This window comes from Acomys minous (assembly GCF_964271855.1).
Source record: "Acomys minous genome assembly, chromosome: 19".
Classification (NCBI taxonomy): domain Eukaryota; kingdom Metazoa; phylum Chordata; class Mammalia; order Rodentia; family Muridae; genus Acomys; species Acomys minous.
In genome coordinates, this window is record NC_140499.1 from 31,528,834 (window position 1) to 31,553,632 (window position 24,799).

General features: G+C 37.3%; 1 protein-coding gene across 5 annotated transcripts in view; it reads left to right on the plus strand.

Moving 5' to 3' along the window:
- Positions 1-24,799, plus strand: part of NBEA (neurobeachin) — a 545,308-nt gene that overhangs the window by 138,432 nt on the left and 382,077 nt on the right. For all 5 annotated transcript variants that reach the window (XM_084768707.1, XM_084768708.1, XM_084768709.1 and 2 more), the window contains 8 exons: positions 1,823-1,902; positions 2,644-2,706; positions 2,803-2,900; positions 4,198-4,290; positions 8,878-8,986; positions 23,377-23,458; positions 23,674-23,797; positions 24,536-24,728. In XM_084768707.1, the coding sequence (XP_084624833.1) occupies positions 1,823-1,902; positions 2,644-2,706; positions 2,803-2,900; positions 4,198-4,290; positions 8,878-8,986; positions 23,377-23,458; positions 23,674-23,797; positions 24,536-24,728 (842 nt within the window). The remainder of the gene's footprint in view (positions 1-1,822; positions 1,903-2,643; positions 2,707-2,802; positions 2,901-4,197; positions 4,291-8,877; positions 8,987-23,376; positions 23,459-23,673; positions 23,798-24,535; positions 24,729-24,799) is intronic.

The following is a 24,799-nucleotide window of genomic DNA, read 5'->3' on the forward strand; positions in this document are numbered from 1 at the left end:
CATTTTTCCAGATTTGTCCAGTAGGAAGTTTCACACGAAATGTTGTGCCTTCCTGGCAGAGGTCCATGGGTTTGAAGTATTTCCTTACCACACATCACAAAATATTCTCACTTCTTATTATATCTTTCTTGTCCTAACCCTGTTTCTCTAAAGAGCCCTTGCTTGCTTAATGGCTGTGTATTTCTAGAGACTAAGATATGAGTGTTAGTTTTTGTATATCCTCTTTTCATACTCCTAGTGGACAGGTCTAGGAAATACAACGATATGGGTGCACACAGTTGCACATACACTCCGTACTCCATTTCCATTTAAAGCCACGTGGCTCAGGCCAACATTGAGGTTTTTGGTATTTGCATCATTTTCTTGATAGTGGGAACTTGCTCCCATTAGCTATGTTAATATATTTACATATTTTCTTATTATCTTGTTAAATCAGTGTTTTAACATTTATATCATTACCTCAGGTTTTTGTTTTGTTTTCTTTTTTGTTTTTGTTTTATGGAGACTGAATTTCTCTGTGTAGCCTTGGCTGTCCTGGACTCATTCTGTAGACCAGGCTGGCCTCAAACTCAGGGATCCGCCTGCCTCTGCCTCCCTGAGTGCTGGGATTATAGGTGTGCACCACAGCGCCTGGCTTCATTACCTCAGTTTTAACAATAGTGTAAAGCACTGATTCTCATTAACCTGTGGGTCATGACTCCTTTGGGGTCAGATATTCTGTATATCAGATATTTATATTATGATTCATAACAATAGAAAATTACAGTTGTGAAGTAGCAATGAAATAATTTTATGATTGAGTGTCATCACAACATGAATTACTATATTAAAGGGTCTCAGTATTAGGAAGATTGAGAACTACTGGTATAACATTATGATTTGTTTTGCTCTTAATCTTCAATTTGTCCAATAAATCTTACTTTTATTTTTACATTTTATTTTTACTAAAAATGAACTTATGGAATACAGATAACATGGACATGAGCTTGTTTTTCTCCAGCATGATGTTTGTTGTAAAGAGTGTGACAAGTATATTCATAATTAACTATTACTGTGTGTTTATAATTTAGATTATTGACACACTGTCCTCATTGCTTCACATATACCTCACACACATTTTGTCCTAAGATGCCCTATGTTATTGCAGTACGATCATCTTCATCCTTACAATGAAGTAATAACAAACTTAAGGCATTTGTGGATTCTTTCCATGTTTGCATGTTTTATAAATCACAGTGAGCCAGGCTATTAAAAAGGAATGTCAAGTATTGATGAGAAATGTTAGCTATTTTGTCATTGGCAAAAGTAGGCAAGACTATGGCTACTCTGTATGCATTTTACATGAGAGAAAAGGATGCAAAAATACTAATTGTCAAGAGGTAGAGTAGGACAATTTTTTATATGATACATGGGATTAAAACGAGTCTATAAATCGGGAGAAACTTACAGGCCAGAGAAATATTTTTTCTGGAAAATATTTTTTGGAATATTTTGAAAGCTTAGTAAGTTAGTAAAATTAAGAGTAAAGCACCCATGTTAATATTAGATGATCATGGGCTTATCGGTTGGTAATGATAGATTAGAAACTTAAATCAGACCTTCCTCCTAAACCTAACATTCAGGAAATAATGTGGAATTGCCAAATACCTGAAAATTAATTTTATTCTTATATTTTTGAAATTGTAAAACACAAACAACAATTATATTATGATTTTTAAAACAGTAAAAAATTCTACATAATTAAATAAACTGTAAACAATTCTACATAATTAAATATAATTGCATTAGTCTTACTTAATGGCATGGCTTATTTTCTTTCTAGATGGTCCCCGGCCGTCACAGAAAGAAATCATATCACTTCGGGCTTTTATGCTGCTTTTTCTGAAACAGCTCATCTTAAAGGTAAATGAACTTTATTTTACAATTACATTGTATTGGGTGAAAAGGAACTGTTATCAAAGTTTTAAAATCATTGTCATGAAATTATTAAGAATGCCTCCTCATGTTGCTCTACAAATTCTGTAAAAGTACCATTTTTTGCACTTAAATTTTGGTTAAATACATACTGAGATGGCCTATGCTAAGAGATATGGATTAGCTAAAAGATGTGGCCAATGAGACAATGAATATATGAAAAAGAATTGAACATAAATACCTTATTCTAGAAAATGACATGTTTCCATTTTAGCTAAGATTTCAGTGTTCTGACATGCAGGGTTTTTAAGAGTAAGGTGGTTTAAAGGGAGTGCACAGACAAAATTGTATAACAGTACGTAAAGGGTGATGCCACAAACTCTTGAATTTTCATTGGTTTAGAGAAGGAATAGATAACAAGAACATAGTAACACAAAATCATCATAATACGCCAACTTTTTGTTGTTGTTACTGAGACAAGGTCTTGTTTATGTTCTAGCTGGCCTTGAATTGACAGATCCCCCTGCCTCTGCGTCGTGAAATCTCAGTCTAAAGGCTTGTGCTGCACTCTTGACCCTAAGTTTTAACAGTTAAGCTCTGAAACATGAGGGAATTGTACTGAATAAATTGTTTTTTAAGTTTTTGTTTACTCTTCTATCACTGATTTTATGCCTTTCTTTAAAGTATTAATTTCAGATTTTAATTAACTTATGAAATATTTTTAATTAGGACCGAGGTGTGAAAGAAGATGAACTTCAGAGTATATTAAATTATTTACTTACAATGCATGAGGTAGAATATATTTTATATCTTTCATTTTAATTATTTTATTCAAAGATCTTGAGCAAATTTTTAACTAAATAAATATTTGTATTTTGTATTATGCAGGATGAAAATATTCATGATGTATTACAGTTATTAGTGGCCTTAATGTCAGAACACCCAGCCTCAATGATACCAGCCTTTGATCAAAGAAATGGAATACGGTATGATCATAATAGCAGTGGCATTAGTTGTGTACCCAAGACCATTCTTTGAATGTAAGAAGGTAAACAAGAGAAAAGCTCCCAGTTCTCATATTCTTGAGGAGCTAAAGAACTGTGTAGACGTGGTCTCAAGTGTGAAGATGAATGACTGCAATTGCTACATGGTAGGAGAAGCCTTACATAGTAGGAAAAGCAGATTTAATTACTTATTTTGCGAGAGGACAAAAAAGAACATGGTGCATTTTAGGAAAAAAAAGATATAGGAGAATTATGGAGAGTAAGTGACACACAGACCAACCAGATACAGTAACCAGTATCATATATATGTACATGTATATATGTATATATACACACTCATGTGTGTGTATGATTTGTAGTCAGAAGTATGAATGAGAAGAGAAAACCTAATGTAGTGAGAGCACCAGAAATTATTTTACTAATTACTGTAAAGATGATGCCTTGAGGCATGAGTGGTGTGGAATAGTGATAATTACAGATTTGAAAGATATTTTAGAACCAAATACCAAAATTAAAATGATTTGAAAAGTGACAGTAGTTGTGGCAATTATGAATTAATTACTAATAAAGGAATCACAGTTTCTCGATTAGAATTCTCATGAACCTAAACCTATTATTTAACTCCTAGAGATTTCCCTTTTTTTCTTTTTCTTTTTCTTTTCTTTTTTTTTTCCCTCTCAACAGAATGAGCAAAATTAAAAAGAATAAATTTCATTTAGTTCTTGTTATTTTATTTTACTTGTGGTACTGGGGCTCAAACTCACAGCACACAAGAGACAAAGCTCACCACTGAGCTATATCTCCAGACCCAATTTTGCTGTTACTTTAGTTGGATATAAGAAGCCCTGATGATAATGCGCCATTGAACTGTGCAGCTAATAATGTGACATATTTATACCTGTAAGACCTGAAACAAATGTTTCTGGTGAATACAGTGAACTTGAAGAGGTAAGTTATAATTATTAATATTTATATCTCATGATCGTATTCACCAATGGATTTGTGTGTTATTTTCTCCTGTTGTAATAACTCTGTGTTAGGATCTTGTTCTTTTCTAATATTAATAATAATCTCCAAATTTTTAGAACAGAAATAACAAGGTAGGTGTTTGCCTGTGGTTCGTTCAGCAGTCACAAATAGGATAAAGTCAACGTGTTCAGGTGTTAAAAGTTGTAACAGAAGCATGCATCCAGTGTGCTGGAAAGCAATGCTTATATTTGTAAAGTACTTTTTCCTTTGTAATGTTATTTAAATGCTTAAAAGATTATTTGTTTTTTAGGGTGATCTACAAATTGTTGGCTTCTAAAAGTGAAAGTATCTGGGTCCAAGCACTGAAAGTTCTGGGATATTTTTTGAAGCATTTAGGTCATAAGTAAGTTGATGTTTTCATAATGAGTTATAGAAATAACTGTTGAAATTTTTAATGAGTTTTGCATTTCATTTTTAGCATATGAAAATTAATTTTAATAGACAATGTACTATGGAAATGTATATAATAGTAGATAATAGAACAAGACCACAATTCAAATAATATAGTTAATTTATGCATTTTAATATAGATAAATTATGAATTATAAGAATAAAATGAAATAGATTTGTTAAAAATGAAGTACACATTTATGAGTTAACTGAAAGCTTCCTTGAGAACACTGAGTTCTCCAGGAGATGGACTCTTAGGCCTGCAAACTGAGGTGATAATTTATTTAAATTGTTTTAATTCTTCTTCTTTTCTAACAGTGAGTCCCATTGATATTTTGTGATTGTGAATTTCCCCAAACTCTTTTTCTATAAGCAGCAAGTGCAGACCATGCTGTCCAGAACATAAGCGTTCTGTTGTAGGACTGTGCTCTGTGCAAAGGAACATGCTTGGTAATGTCTTACATGTTGCTGCCTGATATTTCCCCAAATCTCAGTGTTGCCAAATTTGTTTGGTGCCTAAGTAAAGAAATGACCTTTTCCATATTGTTGCTCTAAAACACAGCTGTAGAGTAAAAGCAAAAGGATGCTGCCGCATTTGTGAGCACATAAGACATTGTTTCTTAATTCACAGAAAATTGATGAGAACAGAAATCAGCCAATTTAGAATGGATGGAAAAATACTAATTACTGATAGAAAACACTCAATAAATTTAACAGAAAGAAGTAAAAGGAAAACAAGTATAAGTTAGTAGGAAGGTCAGACTTTTCACTTTTTTAATGACCTATAATACCTACATGACATAACTTAAGATGAAGCATATGTAACAATAGACATCATTTGTAAAATAAATATAAAACATTTTAAAATCACCATTCTAAGAAAAAAGTTACAATTGATTGCAGAAGTAAAACGTGGTTTTGGTTGTCTGTATAATACTCACATGACTGAGACAGACAGAGACCATAAGAAGGAGCAGGGAAGACCACATAAATACAAAGCAAAAAATGGTAAGAGTCGTGATCTTATTTGACCAATGGAATATGCAAGCTAAGAAGCAGTAGCTGTGTGTGGATGGAGTATATTTTATAATGTTGAAGGTTAAATCTAATAAAATAGAATTTAGATCCACTTGTAATTTAAAGCTTTAAGATGTATCGATTCACCTGTTTCAGTCTGAGAAGTAAAAAGGAAAAGTATCCAAATAAGAGCACGTACCAGGAGAAATTTGGTGAAATATTCTAGTATTGTACTAGACATCAATGAAGAGTTCTAAAATGTTGAAATAAACTGACATTTTCTTATGGACATGAAATAACTTGAAGTGAGAACAAAACTCACCAGTCAGTTCTGCTCTCTAAATATTTAAAAGTTGGGGCTGGAGTGGTGACTCGGCAGGGGGAGCCCTGGCTGCTCTCCTGAAGCCCAGGTTCTTTCCCTGCACCCACACAGTGCTCACAACCATATGTAAGCGAGGTTCCCGAGGAGCCTGTGCTCCCTCCTAGTCTCCACGAGCACTGCTTGCACATGGTGCTCAAACATACATACAGGCAAAGCCTCTACACACATAGAATACATGCTTAGAGGAATGGACATAGCTGCCAGTACACAAGAAGGAAGTACAGGAAGGAATGATGATGCAGAAGATGTTAGAACAAACAAACAAAACAAAAACAAACTTCCAAATGATTGAGTGAATGCTGAAAGAAGGAAGTAGTAATTAATCCTTCCCAAAGTAGCAAAAATAATGAAGGCTGATTTTAAGTAAAAAAAAAAATTACAAAGGAAAATTTAAATCACAAGAAAAAGAGGAATCGTGAATATATGAGACATATAGTAGAGATGTGAAAAGGATTTCTCCCAATAACTAATAATTCCTGGAAGCACCGTGTTAGCACTTATGCCTGGCATCCTGCAGGGTAACATCTTGGCATCTGTAGGACACTCTTAAAGCCAGCAGAAGATTTACAGTGCTGTGCATCATGCTCCGGAGTATGCCATATATTGGTTGGACTGCAGAGGTATTAGGAAAGTCTTGGATTAAACAAACTATACCTCAGACAAAGACAGAATTAAGTCAGATGAAATTAATCAGCAACAGAACCCAAGATGAGGAACTGACAAGATACTTTAAATTTGAATCTTATAAACATCCTCTGGTCCAAAAGTATGTGACAAAATTTGAACCATATGGAAATAAACTCAGAACAGAAGACAATTATTTAATTCCTATGGATTCCTATTGTAATGAAAATCTCTAGCCATATTCTAAATTTTCTTAGTTCTTAAGAGGAAAAATACTAATAATTCAGCCCTAGCATGGTACTTGCATCCTTAGATGTCTGCTTCAGAGAAGAGAGAACTCATTGATCCTGATACCAGTGCGTATGATTAAGTAATGGAAGGGATCCAAAGTCGCATCAGCTGGAGGTGAAATAAGTGTGAGCTCACACACTGGCATGTCTTAACCAACTTCACAGATTACTGCATGCTATGACATAATGTGTCCTCTAAATATGATACTCAGGAAAAACATGCAAAAAAGCTACACATTTTAGGATTCCTCTTTTGTGAAATGTGTACAGTGAAGATTTATGGCTGCTAGAGACTGGCATTGGAATGGGAATTGAGTGTAAATGGGACCAAGGGAACTTTCAGAATGGTGAGCATGCTTTAAAAGTGGCTTGTGGGATAGTCACAAGACACTAAGGAGTTGTTCAGAGAGTTCACTCTATTATATGCCTAAAAGGTGAATTTTATAGTGTGTGCATTATGACAGTAGAGTTAGTAAAAGATTGAAAAGCAAGTTTTAAAGCTCTTAGAAAATATAATTTAATATCAGCTTTAATTAGGAAAAAGTTTCAAAATATGCAAATATAAACGACATAGCCAAGTTAATAAATTTGGTGTTTGAAAGAAAGATGTTTTATGATATAGATACCATAATTTAAAAGAATAAGATTTGCAATGAATGATAATATATTGAATTTAGACATGAAATCATTATATATATATATATATATATGTATATATATATATATATATAGTGATTGTGCAAATAGAACAAGGAAAAGAAAACATGAGAAGATGAATATACAGTGAAAAGTCGTTGCAGAGGAAACGACTTGATAATAAACAGGAAGAATGAAAAAGGAAAAAATGTTCCTTTATTACTCATCATGGTGACAGACTTAAAAACTTATGACTTTCGTATACGTTATTGGAAATTTTACAGTTGATATACTGATATTAGAGAACAATGTAACAAGTTTTTAAAAGATAGTTACTCTTGTAATGTAGGAAACTATTACATACTAACACAGTTGTCCATGCAACATTACTGCTAATAATAAGATATCAGAGACAACATGATAGAAGATAGCAGGAGAAAATATAATTGAATTAATATATAATCATACACTGACATGAAATTCAGTTACCTAATAAATGTTCTTAAGGGTGAAATTTAATGATTTTAAATTACCTTTGAAATCTTAGTCAATAAAATTGTGAAAGGGAATGCTGTAAGAGCCATTTATTTAAATACTAAAACTTTATAAATTTAAAAATGTATGCCCTTCTAATAAAATTATGAAGACATATCTGGAAATCAGAAACTGAAGTTATGCATCAATTACTCCTGAACATGAAAGGAGTGGATCATTGACAGACACTCCATTTTTGTGACTGCATACTTTTACACAATTTCTTTAAAAAAAAAAAAACTTAGGCTAGGGAGGATGCTCAATCAGTAATGTGCCTGTCTCATAAGCATGAGGACATGAAATAGGATACCTAGTATCCATGTGAAAGTCAGGCATGGTGGTACATGTGTATAACCCCAGTGCTGGAGGAGGGGCACACAGACAGCATGGTCTTCTGAAGGTTCTACAATCTTCTGGAACAGTGACATCAGGTAGGAACCAAGTGTTCACATACAAGAGCCTACAGGGGACATTTACATTCATACCAAAATGGAAGGGAAACCCTGAAATGGAAGTAAGTAGAGCAGCTTTACTTTAATTGGTGGGCATCTGCAGACATAAGCACTCGTGAAATGGAGGATTACTTTTTCTGTGACTCCAATATCAAGTGCATGTGGTCACTTTTATCATCCTTTAGATTGTTTTTATGTTAAGAGTTAATACAGACTAGATTACAGACTTGTGTTTATTTGTCTTGTGTATCAGAGCTAAAAATATAAAAACATTATAGATAATTACTAGAATCTGGGAATAATAAGTTCTAATCATCATATATGGTTATGCAATTTAAATATGTTTCATATTTTAATTTTATGGACAATTTTTGAGAACTATTTAGATAAAGTTGTAGGATATTTGCAGATATGTATTATTAGCATTTATGTATATATAAGCAGATAGTTGTATTATAAACTGTTGCTGCTTTTTATAGATGGAAATTGACAAAAATAATTAATTGTATGATTCTGCATCTGTTTGTAAGTGTGTTTTTTTAGCCCAGAGTCACGTGCTCATAAACTTCACTGTGCCTCATGATGTTTACCTCCATTCTCTCCAGGCGAAAAGTTGAAATTATGCATACCCATAGTCTCTTCACTCTTCTTGGAGAAAGGTTGATGCTGCATACAAACACTGTGACTGTCACCACATACAACACACTTTATGAGGTAAAGTAAAAAAAAAAAAAAAGCTGACAAAAAAATCTTAGGGTATATACTGGAAACCTCTTTTTTTATGTGATGGAGATCACTGCTTAAACCAGTTAATATCCCAATCATTACAGACAAGGATGAGTACTTTGTTGGCTGGGGTTTATCAGGGAACCTTAGTTGAGAAAAGATTGGCCTGTGGGAAAGCTCATAATTAATAACTGATGTGGAAGTGTCTATACCACCCCTGGGCAGGTGGTCCTGTGTTGTGTAAAAAACAAAACAAACAAACAAACAAACAAACAAACAAAAAACAGGCTGAGGATGCCCTGGATAGCAAGCCAGTAAGCAGCTTGCCTCCATATCCTCTGCTTCAGCTCCTGGCTTGAGCACCTGCCCTGCTTTCCCTCAGAGATGGAGTGTGACCTGAGAATTATGAACTAAAATAAACCCTTTCTTCCCCAAGTTGCTTTTAGTCATGATCTTTTGTCATAACAATAGAAATCCTGAGACAGATGCTTATCTTTTAATTTCTTCTTTTGGAAACACTTGCACATGTGATTGTTTTGCAATGTCCTGTGTTGTCTAAGGACTTTTCTTTGAGTTTAGGTTTACTGTTTTGCCTCTGACACAGACATTATTCACATATAGTGTGAATATTAGCTCTACTTCCACATCATTTACTCTTTTCCCTTTCTCATATGCAATAATTACCCCCACCTTAAGATAGAGTTGACACTCAGATGAAAAGTACGTAAGAACTATTTGTAAAAGTGATGTCTTGAATTGTGTTAAAAATCTCATCATTTCTATATAGAAACCCTCTCTCAACCCTTGTATCAAAAGTGTCATAGTCACTGTTTTGCTGTTCTGAAGAGATACCTTGACAAAGGCAACTCTTTTAAAAGAAAGCATTTCCTTGTTGTGTGGGGGAGCATCTTCTGGGTATATTCCAAGGAGTGGAATAGCTGGGTCTTGAGGAAGCCCTATTCCCAGTTTTCTGAGAAAGCACCAGATTGATTTCCAAAGTGGTTGTACAAGTTTGCACTCCCACCAACAGTGAAGGAGTGTTCCCCTTTCTCCACATCCTTGCCAGCATGTGCAGTCACTTGAGTTTTTGATCTTAGCCATTCTGATGGGTGTAAGATGGAATCTCAGAGTCGTTTTGATTTGCATTTCTCTGATGGCTAAGGATGTTCAGCATTTCTTTAGTTGTTTCTTAGCCATTGGATATTCCTCTGTTGAGAATTCTCTATTTAGTTCTGAGCAGCCATGTTCATAGCAGCCTTATTTGTAATAGTCAGAACCTCGAAACAGTCTAGATGTCCCTCAGTTAAAGAATGGATAAAGATCTTTGTGATTAGCCATGGGGGACACTGGAGAGATGGCTTAGAGGTTAAGAGCACCGACTGTTCATCCAGAGGTCCTGAGTTCAATTCCCAGCAACCACATGATGGCTCACAACCATCTATAATGATATTTGGTACACTCTTCTGGCCTGCAGGTGTGCATGCAGGCTGAACATTGTATACATAATAAATAAATACATTTAAATAAGAATGGATAAAGAAACCGTGGTACATTTATACTATGCAATACTACGCAGCTATTAAAAACAAGGAAATCCTGAAATTTGTAGGCAAATGGATGGAACTAGAAATGATCATCCTGAGTAAGTTAACCCAGACCCAGAAAGATACACATGGCATATACTCACTTATAATTGGACACTAGCTCAACAGAGATGTCCCCTGAAAGTCTTCACTTATCAGGAGATTGAGATAGATGCTGGGACTTCTTACTGGGACTCTAGGTGTGAAAGGTAAGGAAGAACGAGGAAATAGAAGCATCCAGAGGGTCCTAGAAACCTACAGGAAGACCATTAAGGCTGGCAGATCTGGACCTAAGCAGGTCAGCTCAAACTACTGTACTAATCAAGGGCAATGCATGCAATAAGCCTAGAACCCCTATCCAGATCTAGCCAATGGACACCACATTCTCCACAGTTGAGTGGAAAGCAGGGAGTGACTCAGCTATGAACTGTGGTGCCCCCTATTTGACCCCTTCCCCTTGGTGGGGAGATCTGGTGACATTCAGAGGAAGAGTAAGCAGGCTACCAGGAAGAGACCTGATAGGCTGTGATCTTATAGTGGAGGATGAGGTCCCCTTCTGTCACAAACCTAGGGGAGGGAATAGGGTGAAAGAGGGAGGGAGGGGAATGGGAAAATACAAGTGAGGGGATAACAATTGAGATGTAATCTGAATATATTACTTAAATAAAAATGTAAAAAAAGAAAGCATTTCAATTTGGGCTTGCTTAGAGTTTCAGAAGGTTAGTCCATTATAATCATGGCCAGGAGCATGGCTGCATGCTAGCAGCTGCATGCTGGAGCAATGGCTGAGAATTTGCAGGCAGAGAAGGTAACACTGCCTGGTGGCGTTTGAGTTCTCAGTGTCCTTCCCCAGTGGCATACCTCCTCTAACAAGTGCAAACCTACCCAAGCAAGCTGCACCACCTAGTCTTTCCAAATAGTTCCCCATCCGGGCACTAGGCCTGCGAATACTTCAGCCTATGGAGCCATTCTCACTCAAGCTGCTGCACAAAGTCATCTGCACACTTACTGCCTTACAGCCGCCAGTAAAATGTCAGGAGTATTTCTGTATATTAATCTTGATTCTACTTTTTCACTTGTTTGCAGTGATCCTTTCTTGTCTTGTCTTGTAAACACACACAAGTGAAGGACATTTATTATTATTATTATTTTAAGTGTGGAAATTAGTCAAGAGCAAACTAATACATGACATGTACTATTTATGTGAGATACAGATTTCATAGTTCAGGTGCAGCTTTACTGGCAGGCTGCTGATTGGCTTTGTCAGTCCCTGCAGCCGTGCTTGCCAGCCTCTCCTGTCTTTGCCTGGTACACAGTGGTGCCGTAACTTAATAGTGATTCATAAGGCGCTTGACTAAAAATAAAAAGCCTTACTTTAATTTTATTTCTTTCTAGAAACTACTGTGTTCCTGTCGTTTTCAAATAGAAAAACATTATTTCTAAACTCACAGTTTGAAGAGACAATGTATTATATATTCTTTGTTATGGATATAGACAGGAAGGCTTTGGGTCTCTTACATGGGAGCTACAGTTATGCCAAAGTGCTCATCAACAATATTAAGCTCAGAAAAAGATAATACATTATCATTGTAGATAGTGTTGTAGATTTCAGAATAATAAAGGATAAATTCTAACTCCCTTTTTCATGTAAACTATGGTCCATATTTGGTTCCATTCCAGGTTTTGTACATTTCTCAGATAGGATAGTTTAAATGTATTCAGGATCCATAAATAAAATTGTCTAGGAATCTAAATCTGCACAAGCATAGTCATGAATGACTTTGCAGTGTGACCCTAGCAAGTAGATGTTACAGGAATATCATCCTAACTAATGCATGCTAGCCTTTGCACTACTGCAACAGAGAAATGTAATTCCTCTCTGCTCTTAAACACTGTGCTTTACTTATTGTGATTTATAAAGAGACCTCAGATGCATTCATTATGAACACAACATTAAATACACCTGTGCCTTCACTGCTACTCAGAATTTTAAAGATTTTGTCTCACACAGGCAACTTTTATGGAGTATCATCTTATACATAGCCGTCAGCTCTTTTTAATATCCAATAATATATATTGCTAATGTATTTTTATTACAGTATATTGATTTTTAGATGGCAAAAGTAGCCGTTTCTGGTAATGGAACAGTAAAAATATTTAGGCTTTGTGAGTTACATGGTTCTCAGAAGGAGCCATGGATATTATGACTCAACTAGGCTGTATTCCGGTAAGACTGCATTACAGGAGAGTTTGCTGTATATGGTCCCCAGGCCTTAGTCTTCTGCCCCTTGATCTTTAGCATTCCTTCTTGCTATTTTGTGCCATCTATTTTCACCTGCTCTCATGTGCAAATGTAGGTGTGGGTAAGATCTTGGCCTGCCTGTTTTATTGCTTCTGAATTTTATATGCTAAGTTTTGTTAGTCATTCCTCAGATTGGATATCACTGTGCAGTGTAATGAGGTGGTTTCCTTCTGTTCTCGTGTGTGTGTGTGTGTGTGTGTGTGTGTGTGTGTGTGTGTGTGTGTGGTTTGTTTGGTTGGGTTTTTTTTTTTTTGCATCATACATAATTTTATTTTAAAAGTTCATGCCAGTAGACTACATTTATTCACTGAATCACAGACAAAGTAAATGAGAACAAGGGATGAAACTTGCGGAAATTATTAAGTTAATTTTCTGTTCTATGCAGGAAAGGTAAATGAGCAATTAGGAAAGAATAGTTAGGCCATCTTCATATTTGTAATTTGATGACATGGACAAACATGTAGCAAGTACTCCCAGTCTTGTAGCCTGTGAAATTTGGGACATCAATGAAAGTATATTATATAACAATAATATCATTGTCTGTGAATTATACAAGAATTCATGATTGAGTGAAGAGATTCAGATTAATGGAATTCTCAAGCAGAAATATCATAAGAACTCCTTCTAAAGATAAATGGGTGGATTTGATAGTGTCTGATATTTTATTTTTTCATAATAGTAACTTCCATTTGTTGGGTACTTTGTGGGACATTATCTTTCATGAAAGCTTTGTGTCTATTAGTTCAGGTCTTAAAACTGGTATATGAGTTACTGATACTTTTATTGTCTCTTAAAAACGGACACAGTGAGACTTGCAGATTAAATAATTTTCCCCAGGAAAACCACTATCTTATGCTCATGAAATAGGTAGGTTATGTATGTCTAAAAGGAAAATATTACTCAATTGCCTTCAATCTGTAATATGAAAATTCTCTTTTGAGTCAAAGCCTTGGCACGACGTCAGACCTGGGCTCAGAATGCTGATGGCTAGTATTGATGTACTTTGTCTCTTCATCTAACATTTTTGTTGCTTTTGCTTATCTGGGTTTCTCAGCATTTATTTATGTGCTTTTCTGTCCCTCTGCTTCTTTTCAGTTGCGATTGACAGTAGAATAGAAAATCAATACAGTCAGTGAACCCTTACATGGAAATAATACTTGAAAGTTAATTTCTAAATATCTTAAATTTGGAAGTTGATTATATACCTCTAGTCTTTTTTTTTCCTTTTTTTCCCCTCCTTTATTAATTTATCCTTGTTACATCTCAATGGTTATCCCATCCCTTGTATCCTCCCATTCTTCCCTCCCTCCCAATTTCCCCTTATTCCCCTCCCCTATGACTGTTCCTGAGGGGGATTACCTCCCCCTCTATATGATCATAGGGTATCAAGTCTCTTCTTGGTAACCTGCTGTCCTTCCTCTGATTGCCACCAGGTCTCCCTGTCCAGGGGACATGGTCAAAGGTAAGGCACCAGAGTATGTGAGAAAGTAATATCCCACTCTCCACTCAACTGTGGAGAATGTTCTGTCCATTGGCTAGATCTGGGTAGGGGCTTAAGGTTTACCGCCTGTATTGTCCTTGGCTGGTGCCTTAGTTTGAGCGGGACCCCTGGGCCCAAATCTGCCTATCATAATGTTCTACTTGTAGGCTTCTAGGACCCTCTGGGTCCGTCTACTTTGCCTTTCTCCCATGATTCTCTCATCTAGAGTCCCACTAGAATGTCCTCTCCTCTGTCGCAGTTTCCTGGTAAGTGAAGGCTTTCGTGGGACATGCCCGTTGGGTTAATATGCAGATATAAGTGAGTATATACCATTTGAGTCTTTCTGCTTCTGGGTTAACTCACTCATTATGATCATTTCTAGCTCAATCCATTTATCCACAGATTTTGGGAATTCCTTGTTTTTAATAGCTGAATAGTATTCCATAGTGTATATGTACCACAGTTTCTTTATCCATTCTTCTATTGAGGGACACTTAGGCTGTTTCCATGTTCTGGCTATTATGAATAAGGCTGCTATGAACATGGTTGAGCAAATTTTCTTGCTGTGTGCTGGAGCATCTTCTGGGTATATTCCAAGGAGTGGAATAGCTGGGTCTTGAGGAAGCCCTATTCCCATTTTTCTGAGATAGCACCAGATAGATTTCCAAAGTGGTTGTACTAGTTTGCATTCCCACCAGCAATGAAGGAGTGTTCCTCTCTCCCCACATCCTCGCCAGCATGTGGTGTCGCTTGAATTTTTGATCTTAGCCATCCTGATGGGTGTAAGATGGAATCTCAGAGTTGTTTTGATTTGCATTTCTCTGATGATTAAGGAGGTTGAGTATTTCTTTAAGTGTTTCTCAGCCATTTGATATTCCTCTGTTGAGAATTCTCTGTTTAGTTCCATGCCCCATTTCTCGATTGGGTTATTTGGTTTGGTGGTATTTAATTTCTTGAGTTCTTTATATATTTTGGATATTAGACCTTTGTCAGATGTGGGGTTGGTGAAGATCTTTTCCCAGTCTGTAGGCTGTCGCTTTGTTCTCTTTACCATGTCACCTGCCTTACAGAAGCTTCTCAGCCTCATGAGGTCCCATTTATTAATTGTTGACATTAATGCCTGGGCTGTTGGTGTTCTGTTCAGGAAGTTGTCTTCTGTGCCAATATGTTCCAGGCTCTTTCCCATTTTTTCTTCTAAGTGATTTAGTGTCTCTGGTTTTATGTTGAGGTCTTTAATCCACTTGGATTTGAGTTTTGTACAAGGTGACAAATATGGGTCCAGTTGCATTTTTTTACACATAGACATCCAGTTAGACCAGCACCATTTGTTGAAGATGCTATCCCTTTTCCATCGAATGGATTTGGCTTCTTTGTCAAAAATCAAATGACCATATGTGTGTGGATTCATATCTGGGTCTTCGATTCGATTCCACTGATCAACCAGCCTGTTGCTGTGCCAGTACCATGCTGTTTTAATTACTATTGCTTTATAGTACAGTTTGAGATCAGGTATGGAGACTCCTCCAGAGCACCTTTTATTGTACAAGATTGTTTTAGCTATTCTGTGTTTTTTGTTTTTCCATATGAAGTTCAGAATTGAACTTTCAATGTCTTTAAAAAATTGTGTAGGTATTTTGATAGGGATTGCATTGCATCTGTAGATTGCTTTTGGTAGGATGGCCATTTTTATTATGTTAATTCTCCCTATCCATGAGCAAGGTAGATCCTTCCATCTTCTCATGTCATCTTCAATCTCTTTCTTTAGGGTTTTGAAATTTTTTTCAAACAGGTCCTTCACTTGCTTAGTAAGAGTAACTCCTAAGTACTTTATATTGCTTGTGGCTAATGTGAAGGGTGTAGTTTTCCTAATTTCTTCCTCTGCAAGCTTATCATTTGTGTATAGGAAGGCTACAGACTTTTTTGAGTTAATTTTGTATCCAGCCAATTTGCTGAAGGTGTTTATCAGCTGTAGGAGTTCTCTGGTGGAATTTTGAGGGTCACTTATGTAGACTATCATATCATCTGCAAATAGGGATAATTTGACTTCCTCCTTTCCCATTTGAATACCCTTGATCTCCTTATGTTGTCTTATTGCTCTGGCTAGAACTTCGAGTACTATATTGAAGAGATATGGAGAGAGTGTGCAGCCTTGCCTTGTTCCTGATTTTAGAGGAATTTCCTTGAGTATCTCACCATTTACTTTGATTTTGGCTATTGACTTCCTATATATAGCCTTTATTATGTTGAGGAAAGTGCCTTGTATTCCCGATCTCTCTAAAACTTTAAACATGAATGGGTGTTGGATTTTATCAAATGCTTTCTCTGCATCCAAAGAGATGATCATGTGGTTTTTTATTTTCATTTTGTTTATGTGGTGGATTACATTGATGGATTTCCGTATATTAAACCATCCCTGCATGCCTGGAATGAAGCCTACTTGGTCATGATGAATGATATCTCTGATGTGCTCTTGTATTCGTTTTGCAAGTATTTTATTTAGTATTTTTGCATCGATATTCATCAGAGAAATTGGTCTGAAATTCTCTTTCTTTGTTGAGTCTTTGTGAGGTTTAGGTATCAATGAGACTATGGCCTCATAGAATGAATTTGGTAATGTTCCATCCCTTTCTATCTTTTGGAGTAGCTTGAAGAGTATCGGTATTAGCTCGCCCTTGAAGGGCTGGTAGAATTCTGCACTGAAGCCATCTGGCCCTGGGCTTTTTTTGGTTGGGAGATTATCAATGATTACTTCAATTTCTGTAGGGGAAATGGGACTATTTAGCTTGTTTATCTGTTCTTCACTCAACTTTGGCAAGTGAAATTGATCAAGAAAATCGTCCATTTCCCTTAGATTTTCAAATTTTGTGGCATATATGCCTTCAAAGTAGGATCTTATGATTCTTTGTATTTCTTCAGTGTCTGTTGTTATGTCTCCCTTTTCATTTCTGATTTTGTTGATTTCAATACTGTCTCTCTGCCTTTTAGTTAGTTTGGCTAATGGTCTGTCTATCTTGTTGACTTTCTCAAAGAACCAGCTCTTGGTTTTGTTGATTCTTTGGACTGTGTTCTTAATTTCTAATTTGTTAATTTCCCCCCTGAGTTTGATTATTTCCAGACGTCTACTCCTTTTGGGTGTTTCTGCTTCTTTTTTTTTCTAGGGCTTCCAGTTGTGTCGTTAAGGTGTTTATGTGCGATGCTTCCAATTTCTTTTTAAAGGCACTTAGTGCTATGAATTTTCCTCTTAGCACTGCTTTCAATGTATCCCACAAATTTGGGTATGTTGTTCCTTCATTTTTCATTGAATTTCAGAAACTCCTTGATTTCTTTCTTTATTTCTTCCCTGACCCAGGTGTCATTTAGCAGAGAGTTGTTTAGTTTCCACATACGTGTAGGCTTTTTGTTATTTCTGTTGTTGTTGAATTGCAGCCTAAGCCATGATGATCTGATAGGATACAAGGTATTATTTCAATCCTCTTGTATCTGTTGAGGCTTTCTTTGTGAACTACAATGTGATCAATTTTGGAGAAGGTTCCATGGGGTGCAGAGAAGAAGGTATATTCTTTCTTGTTTGGGTGAAAGGTTCTATAGATATCTGTTAGATCCATTTGACCCATGGCATTGGTTAATGATGTTATTTCTCAGCTTAGTTTCTGTTTTGATGACTTGTCCTTCAGTGAGAGTGGGGTGTTGAAGTCTCCCACTATTATTGTGTGGGGATCGATGTGTGGTTTAAGTCTTTTTAGCAGATCTTTTACAAATGTGGGTACCCTTGTATTGGGTGCATAGATGTTCAAAATTGTGATGTCATCTTGGTTGACTTTACCTTTGATGAGTAAGAAGTGTCCATCCTCATCCCTTTTGATTAATCTTGGTTGAAAATCTATTTTGTTCCATATTAAAATGGCTACGCCTGCTTGCTTCTTGTGTCCATTTGCTTGGAATATTCTTTTCCAACCTTTTATCCTGAGGTAATGCCTATCATTATGGGTGAGATGTGTTTCTTGAATGCAGAAGAATGTTGGATCCTGTTTATGCACCCATTCAGTTAGTCTGTGTCTTTTTATTGGAGAATTGAGACCATTGATGTTGAGAGATATTAATGACCAGTTACTGTTAAGAGTCTTAATTTTGATGTTGGTTCCAGTTGAGCGTTTGTGTAGTTGTGTTTTTGCCATGGTATAGTTATCTATTTCCTGAGTAGTTTTGATTGTAGCTTGACCCTTTGGGATGGAGTTTTCCTTCTAGTACCTTCTGTAAAGCTGGATTTGTGGATAGGTACTGTTTGAATTTGGTTTTGTCATGGAATATTTTGTTTTCTCCATCAATGTTTATTGATAGTTTTGCTGGGTAAAGTAGTCTGGCCTGGCATCTGTGGTCTCTTAGGGTTTGCAGGATCTCTGTCCAGGCCCTTCTGGCTTTGATGGTCTCTGCTGAGAAGTTGGGTGTAATTCTGATAGGTTTGCCATTAAATGTTATTTGGCCCTTTTCCCTTGCAGCTTTTAATATTTTGTCTTTGTTCTGTATGTTTTGTGTTTTGATTATTATGTGACGGGCAGTTTTTCTTTTCTGGTCAATTCTATTTGGTGTTCTGTATGCCTCTTGTATGTTTATAGGCATCTCTTTCTTTAGGTTGGGGAAATTTTCTTCTATGATTTTGTTGAGAAGAGTTTCTGGGCCTTGGAGTCTGATATCTTCTCTTTCTTCAATGCCTATTATCCTCAGATTTCTTCTTTTCATGGTGTCCTTAATTTCTTGGTTGTTTTGTGTCAGGAGTTTTCCAGATTTGGCATTTTCTTTATTGGTTGCTTCAAGATCTGTTATTGTATCTTCTAGACTTGAGATTCGTTCTTCCATCTCTTGGATTCTGTTAGAAAAGCTCTGCACTGTGTCATTCGCCTTCTTCTCTGAGGCCTCACGTTCTCGTTTTACTTCTGTCTGTGTGTTTATCATTGAATCCATTTTGATTTTCATATCTTGAACAGATTTTTAAATTTCTTTCATCTGGTTGTTTATATTTTCCTGAAAATTTTCCAGTTCCACTCTATGTGCTTCTTTTATGTCTCACACCTGCTTCACTGCTTCTTTCTGCATCTGATTTTGAATTTTATTTGTTTCCTCCATTAACATCCTCATTACCAAGGATCTGAGGTCATTTTCTTGTGTTTCCGTTGTATGTGAGTTCTCCGGGTTGTTTTCTTTGGGATAGCTGGGAACTGGAGACGTCATGTTGTTTTGGTTTTTTTTTGCGAATGCTTTTACGCTGTCCCTTAGACATCTTGCCGTCTCTGTTTTTGTTGGGTAACTTCCAGAGTTGAGTGGAGGGAGTCTGATGATAGATTCACTTGTTTTCTCACGATTTCCGTAGGCTGGAAGCCCTGATACTTCACTGGTGTGGATGGCAGGAGGTTATCCCTGTAGTTTTGGGCTCTCACCACCAGTGATCCTCAGCTCCCCTTTGCTGTGGGTCCTGCAATCGTTCTGGGTCTCTGAATGATCGTTGGGTCAGGCCAAGGTATCCACAACCTTTTGGGTCCCCTGCTAAATCCAGCCAGGGATACTGGGCCAGAGCCACGCGTCGAGCTCAGCTAGTTTCTCAGGGCCTGAACCGTCTGCCACAGCAGGAGAACTGCGACTGCACTGAGCAAGCACCTGGTGGAAGTGAGCGCTCCGCCCAGCTTGTGTCACAGCAGGAAACCCAAGGCTGCGCTGAGCAAGCACCCAGGGTATAACTGAGCACTCCGCCCAGCCCGCGTCACAGCAGGAAAACTGCGTCTGCGCTGGGCAAGCACCTAAGGTAGAAGTGAGCGCTTCGCCAGGCTTGCGTCACAGCATGGAAACTGAGACCGCGCTGAGCAAGCACCCAGGGTAGAAGCGAGCGCTCCGCCCAACTTGTGTCGCAGCAGGGAAACCAAGGCTGCGCTGGGCAAGCACCCAGAGTATAACTGAGCGCTCCGCCCTGCTTGCGTCACAGCAGGAAAACTGCGTCTGCGCTGGGCAAGCACCCAGAGTATAACTGAGTACTCCGCCCCGCTCGCGTCACAGCAGGAAAACTGCGTCTGTGCTGGGCAAGCACCCGGAGTATAACTGAGCGCTCTGCCCTGCTCGAGTCACAGCAGGAAAACTGCGTCTGCGCTGGGCAAGCACCCAGAGTATAACTGAGCGCTCCGCCCCGCTCGCGTCACAGCAGGAAAACTGTGTCTGCGCTGGGCAAGCACCCAGAGTATAACTGAGCGCTCCGCCCAGCCTGCGTCACAGCAGGGGAGCTGCGCCTCGGGCAGAATTGCCCGCCGAGCCGAGCCAGCCTCTCCACAGCACAGCTCACTGAGCGAACCCAGGACTCCAGGCCGAACCGTCCGCTGAGTCCAGCCTGGGTCTCAAGGCACCACGCGACCCAAATCCTGTCCAGAGTCCCCTCTCCGGCAGCAACTCCCACCGTCCACCACACTAATTGCCTCCACTTTAAGGCTCTGAGCTGCAAACCTCAGCCACCGCTGCTGGTGCCGCTGGTGCCGCTGGAGCCGCTGGCGCTGCCGGAGCCGCTGATGGCACTGCTGTCCCCACCGCCGCCGCTCTGATCCGAGAAAGTCCTCGCTCCTCCCGTGTGCAGGGGCAGGCAGGTCCTCCGCACCCTGGTCCCTCCGAACCATGGAGCACTTCTGCTGCCGTGGTGTTTGGACCTTGGTGTTCCTGGCTCAGAAATCTGTGCAATTCCATGAATTGTTCGCTGGAGCTTTCAAACAAGGTCCACACTGCTCGCCGCCATCTTGGATCCCGTCTACCTCTAGTCTTAAAACTAGAACATACCATCTTCATGTGCACACTTACATTTCTGTCAGACTTCCTGAGGCTGGCTCAGTGGTGAATACAGCAGCATCTTACCAAACGTCAGTACATGTGTTTCTCCTGGTATCCAGGTTTGCGTCTCTGATTAAGTCTTTACTAAACAAAGACAAGCTGTTACTGACTCTATTAGAATGAAGAACATTCAATAGATATGGATCCTCTGACATTGAATGATGTAGAGATTCTGAAATGGGAATGAAAGTCATCCTGGGCTCTGTTACCAGTTAGTCACTCTGTATGTCCTGTAAGTGGCAATAATGATTGGAAGAAATAAGTTTTGAAGGATTCTGATTTATTAATGAACTCATTTCTAAAGGCAAGATTATTGTAAATACTGAAAGTTAGAAAGGCAGTGTCTGGTTGTTCAACCCTGCTCAGCAGTATATGTTTCTTCACTTAGGCTTTAGTCAGCACTCTCAGCAGAACATGCTGAATTGTAAAGTTGTGTTTGGATGAATTACCGTTTTGAGCTCATCATAGTTTGAAGAATGGATCATTTTGGGCTGTTATCATCTGTTGCAAAAAACTAAACCCATGGTAGTAATCAATGATGTGAATTTAAGGTGATATTCTGAAAATTAGGTTTAAAATATTTCATGGTGACCTTAAAACTCTTATAATTGAGTTGATATGTACATAAAATAGTGACTGTTAAACTATATTGCTAGTTTCCAGTAACACAATTGATGTGAAATATATATGAAATGAAATAAAATTTAATGTTTAGTACTGCATTCATAAGTATGTGTATTAAATACCACACTTATAAAGTTGCCTTTATTCTTAGAAATCAGTCTTTATCTACGTGTTTCCAACACGTATGCCCCTTGTCAAGTGTGGCTTCATTGCAAGTGTTGAATCCGTACAGAGCTCATAGGGGAGGGTTCTCCAGCTGCTTCTGTATATGCCTCCTAGAAGTCAGTAGGACCTTCATGGACCTGACTGAGCCTTAAATTGCCATAAAAGGTTTATACCTACATTTATTTCTCTCTATTTCTACACATTATTTCCTTCCCTCTTTTAAAATCTCACATAGGTTCTTAATGGCAGTTTACCATATTTTATTGCTTAATAGAAGCATGCATTTATGCTTGTCTCCAGAACATTAATTAAGTAAATGGGTGCTAGAAATGTAACTCCACTTAACAACTGTTTTCTATCTCTAAGCATTAGGCAGTGTGTGGGCACATAACTGGTTCTTAACAAACAAATGCTGAAGTCGGTTCCCAAATATGTTCATATAACTTGTATAAACCTTTCATATTTGAATATGTTACAATCATAAAGTACTTTCACACAGGGACCCTGTAATCTTTATGGCAGGTTATTGATATGCACTACCATTACTTTCCTCAGTGTCACATGATAGAGCAAAGCTTTAAAAAGACAACAGGAAAATCAGTGGTGCTTTGAACCATGTGACTTATTCTCTCTTTGTTGAAAGAGGTTTGAACTCTATCATAGGGGAACATGGTTTTGTATTTTCCCTGCAAGTATGCAGTTATTTTGAGTATCATATTTATAATGAGAATTATCTGGAATCTTGAACTTTGGGCTTTTGGGAAAATTGGTATAGAAACTCCTTTTGGTAGATACCAGCTACTGTTTTTTATATATATATATATATATATATATATATATATGTTATTTAAAGATATTTTTACTTCACCTGACAGCGCCATGTAATCAATCATGTTTAGAAAGCATTCTGATACTGTTTAGTTTAACACTGTTCATTCTTAAATAGTGCGTATAGATAGTTCTATTCAGTCTTTATCACTAAAGTAATAATAGACCAGTGTCTTATTTCAAGTCAGTTCATTTTTCATCTAACTCATTTGTCTGTGTAAATACCCTGTTCTCTGTTTAGTCTGAGAAGAAAAGGAAAAGTGTATACAGAAAGCATACTTCAAACAGAACTAATTTTATTAGCTACTATTCTTTCCTTCTATAGATACAGCATCTGGCTTTTGCCTTTATCCAAAGTAAGTAAAATTTGAGACATAGACTTTAGAGTTAAGACGTGTAATTTTAGAAAGCTCTTTTGGGAAAGTTATTTCTTTTCATTTGAAATTATTCAAAATCTCTTACAGGTTCTTTACTTATATCTATATTTACAGTTTTTTTACTTTTTTTTCTCTAAATGAAGTTTAAATTCTTCATCTTTCAGATTTTGACAGAGCAAGTGTGTACTCAAGTTGTGCATAAGCCCCATCCAGAGCCAGACTCCACAGTGAAAATCCAGAACCCAAGTGAGCAGATGTCACTCTTTACAGTTATGTGGTAGTCATGTGGTGACCGCGGGACTAAATCAGAGTTTTCCCTATCTGCCTGTGTCCTTCTGGGGTCCCCATTTCATGACAGTTACAGCTCCACTGTCAGAGCTAAGCATTTAGTTGAAAATTAGTTTGTGTGACATGTCTTAGTTAGGTCTTTGCATTTTAATTCAGATTTTGTTTGTTTATAGTGATTCTTAAGGTAGTGGCAACTTTGTTAAAGAACTCAACACCAAGTGCAGAATTGATGGAAGTCCGTCGGTTGTTCTTATCTGACATGATTAAGCTTTTCAGCAACAGCCGTGAAAATAGAAGGTAAGCTGTGATTTTTATACTAGCTTAATATTTTTTGTGTTCTTGATTTTCAACCACTTTCAAATAAAAAGTTCAAATATTTTGTTAAATACTCTTAAATCACTTGCTAAGGCCTGTGTTTCTTAGAAGTAATTTATTTCATCATACTTTTATCAGTTTTATATGCTTTTATTTAGTTGTCCTAGTATATTTAATAAATGAATATATGAATATACAGATACATGCTTTGTACTTAGAATGCAGTCACTATCTCTGACACCTGTCATCAACAGTGCCTTTAAATATTCATTATGTTGGGTTTGCCCCATATTCACCAGTATTTTTCTGTCATGCGTTTAAAGTTCCTTAGCTCAGACGTGATGCACAGTCTGAGTCTGTGAACTCTTGCATGTGGTCATTTCCTATGTTTCTGACAAGTTTTATGTATTGTGTGTAAAGTGGTGTGGTACCCAGGCTAGTGCAGTTGGATTGGGGTGTTTGTAGATAACATTGGGTATATTGTGAGTGCTGATGGTGACGAGAAGACCAGAAACCGTAACTCACTCTAACCATGAGACTTAGTAAGTGATTTGATTAATAATTCAAATTCTCTTAAGAAAGAAAGAAATTGATGGAGATGATAGAATAAAGAGTACTAGAATAATTATATACTCAGATTATATTTTAATTATTTTATATGCATTTCAAAATAGTAAGTTGTAATTTTGATATTTTTAGTGAACCCTTTTTTCTTCTTAGATGCTTACTGCAGTGTTCAGTATGGCAGGATTGGATGTTTTCTCTTGGCTATATCAATCCAAAAACGTCTGAGGAACAGAAGATTACTGAGATGGTCTACAACATTTTCCGGATTCTTTTGTATCACGCAATAAAATATGAATGGGGAGGCTGGAGGGTCTGGGTGGACACACTCTCAATAGCCCATTCCAAGGTAACAGGAACCTAGCATGCTTTATAAGCTCTCATTTGGTGCCACCTGGTGGACATTCTCAGTCATGGCTC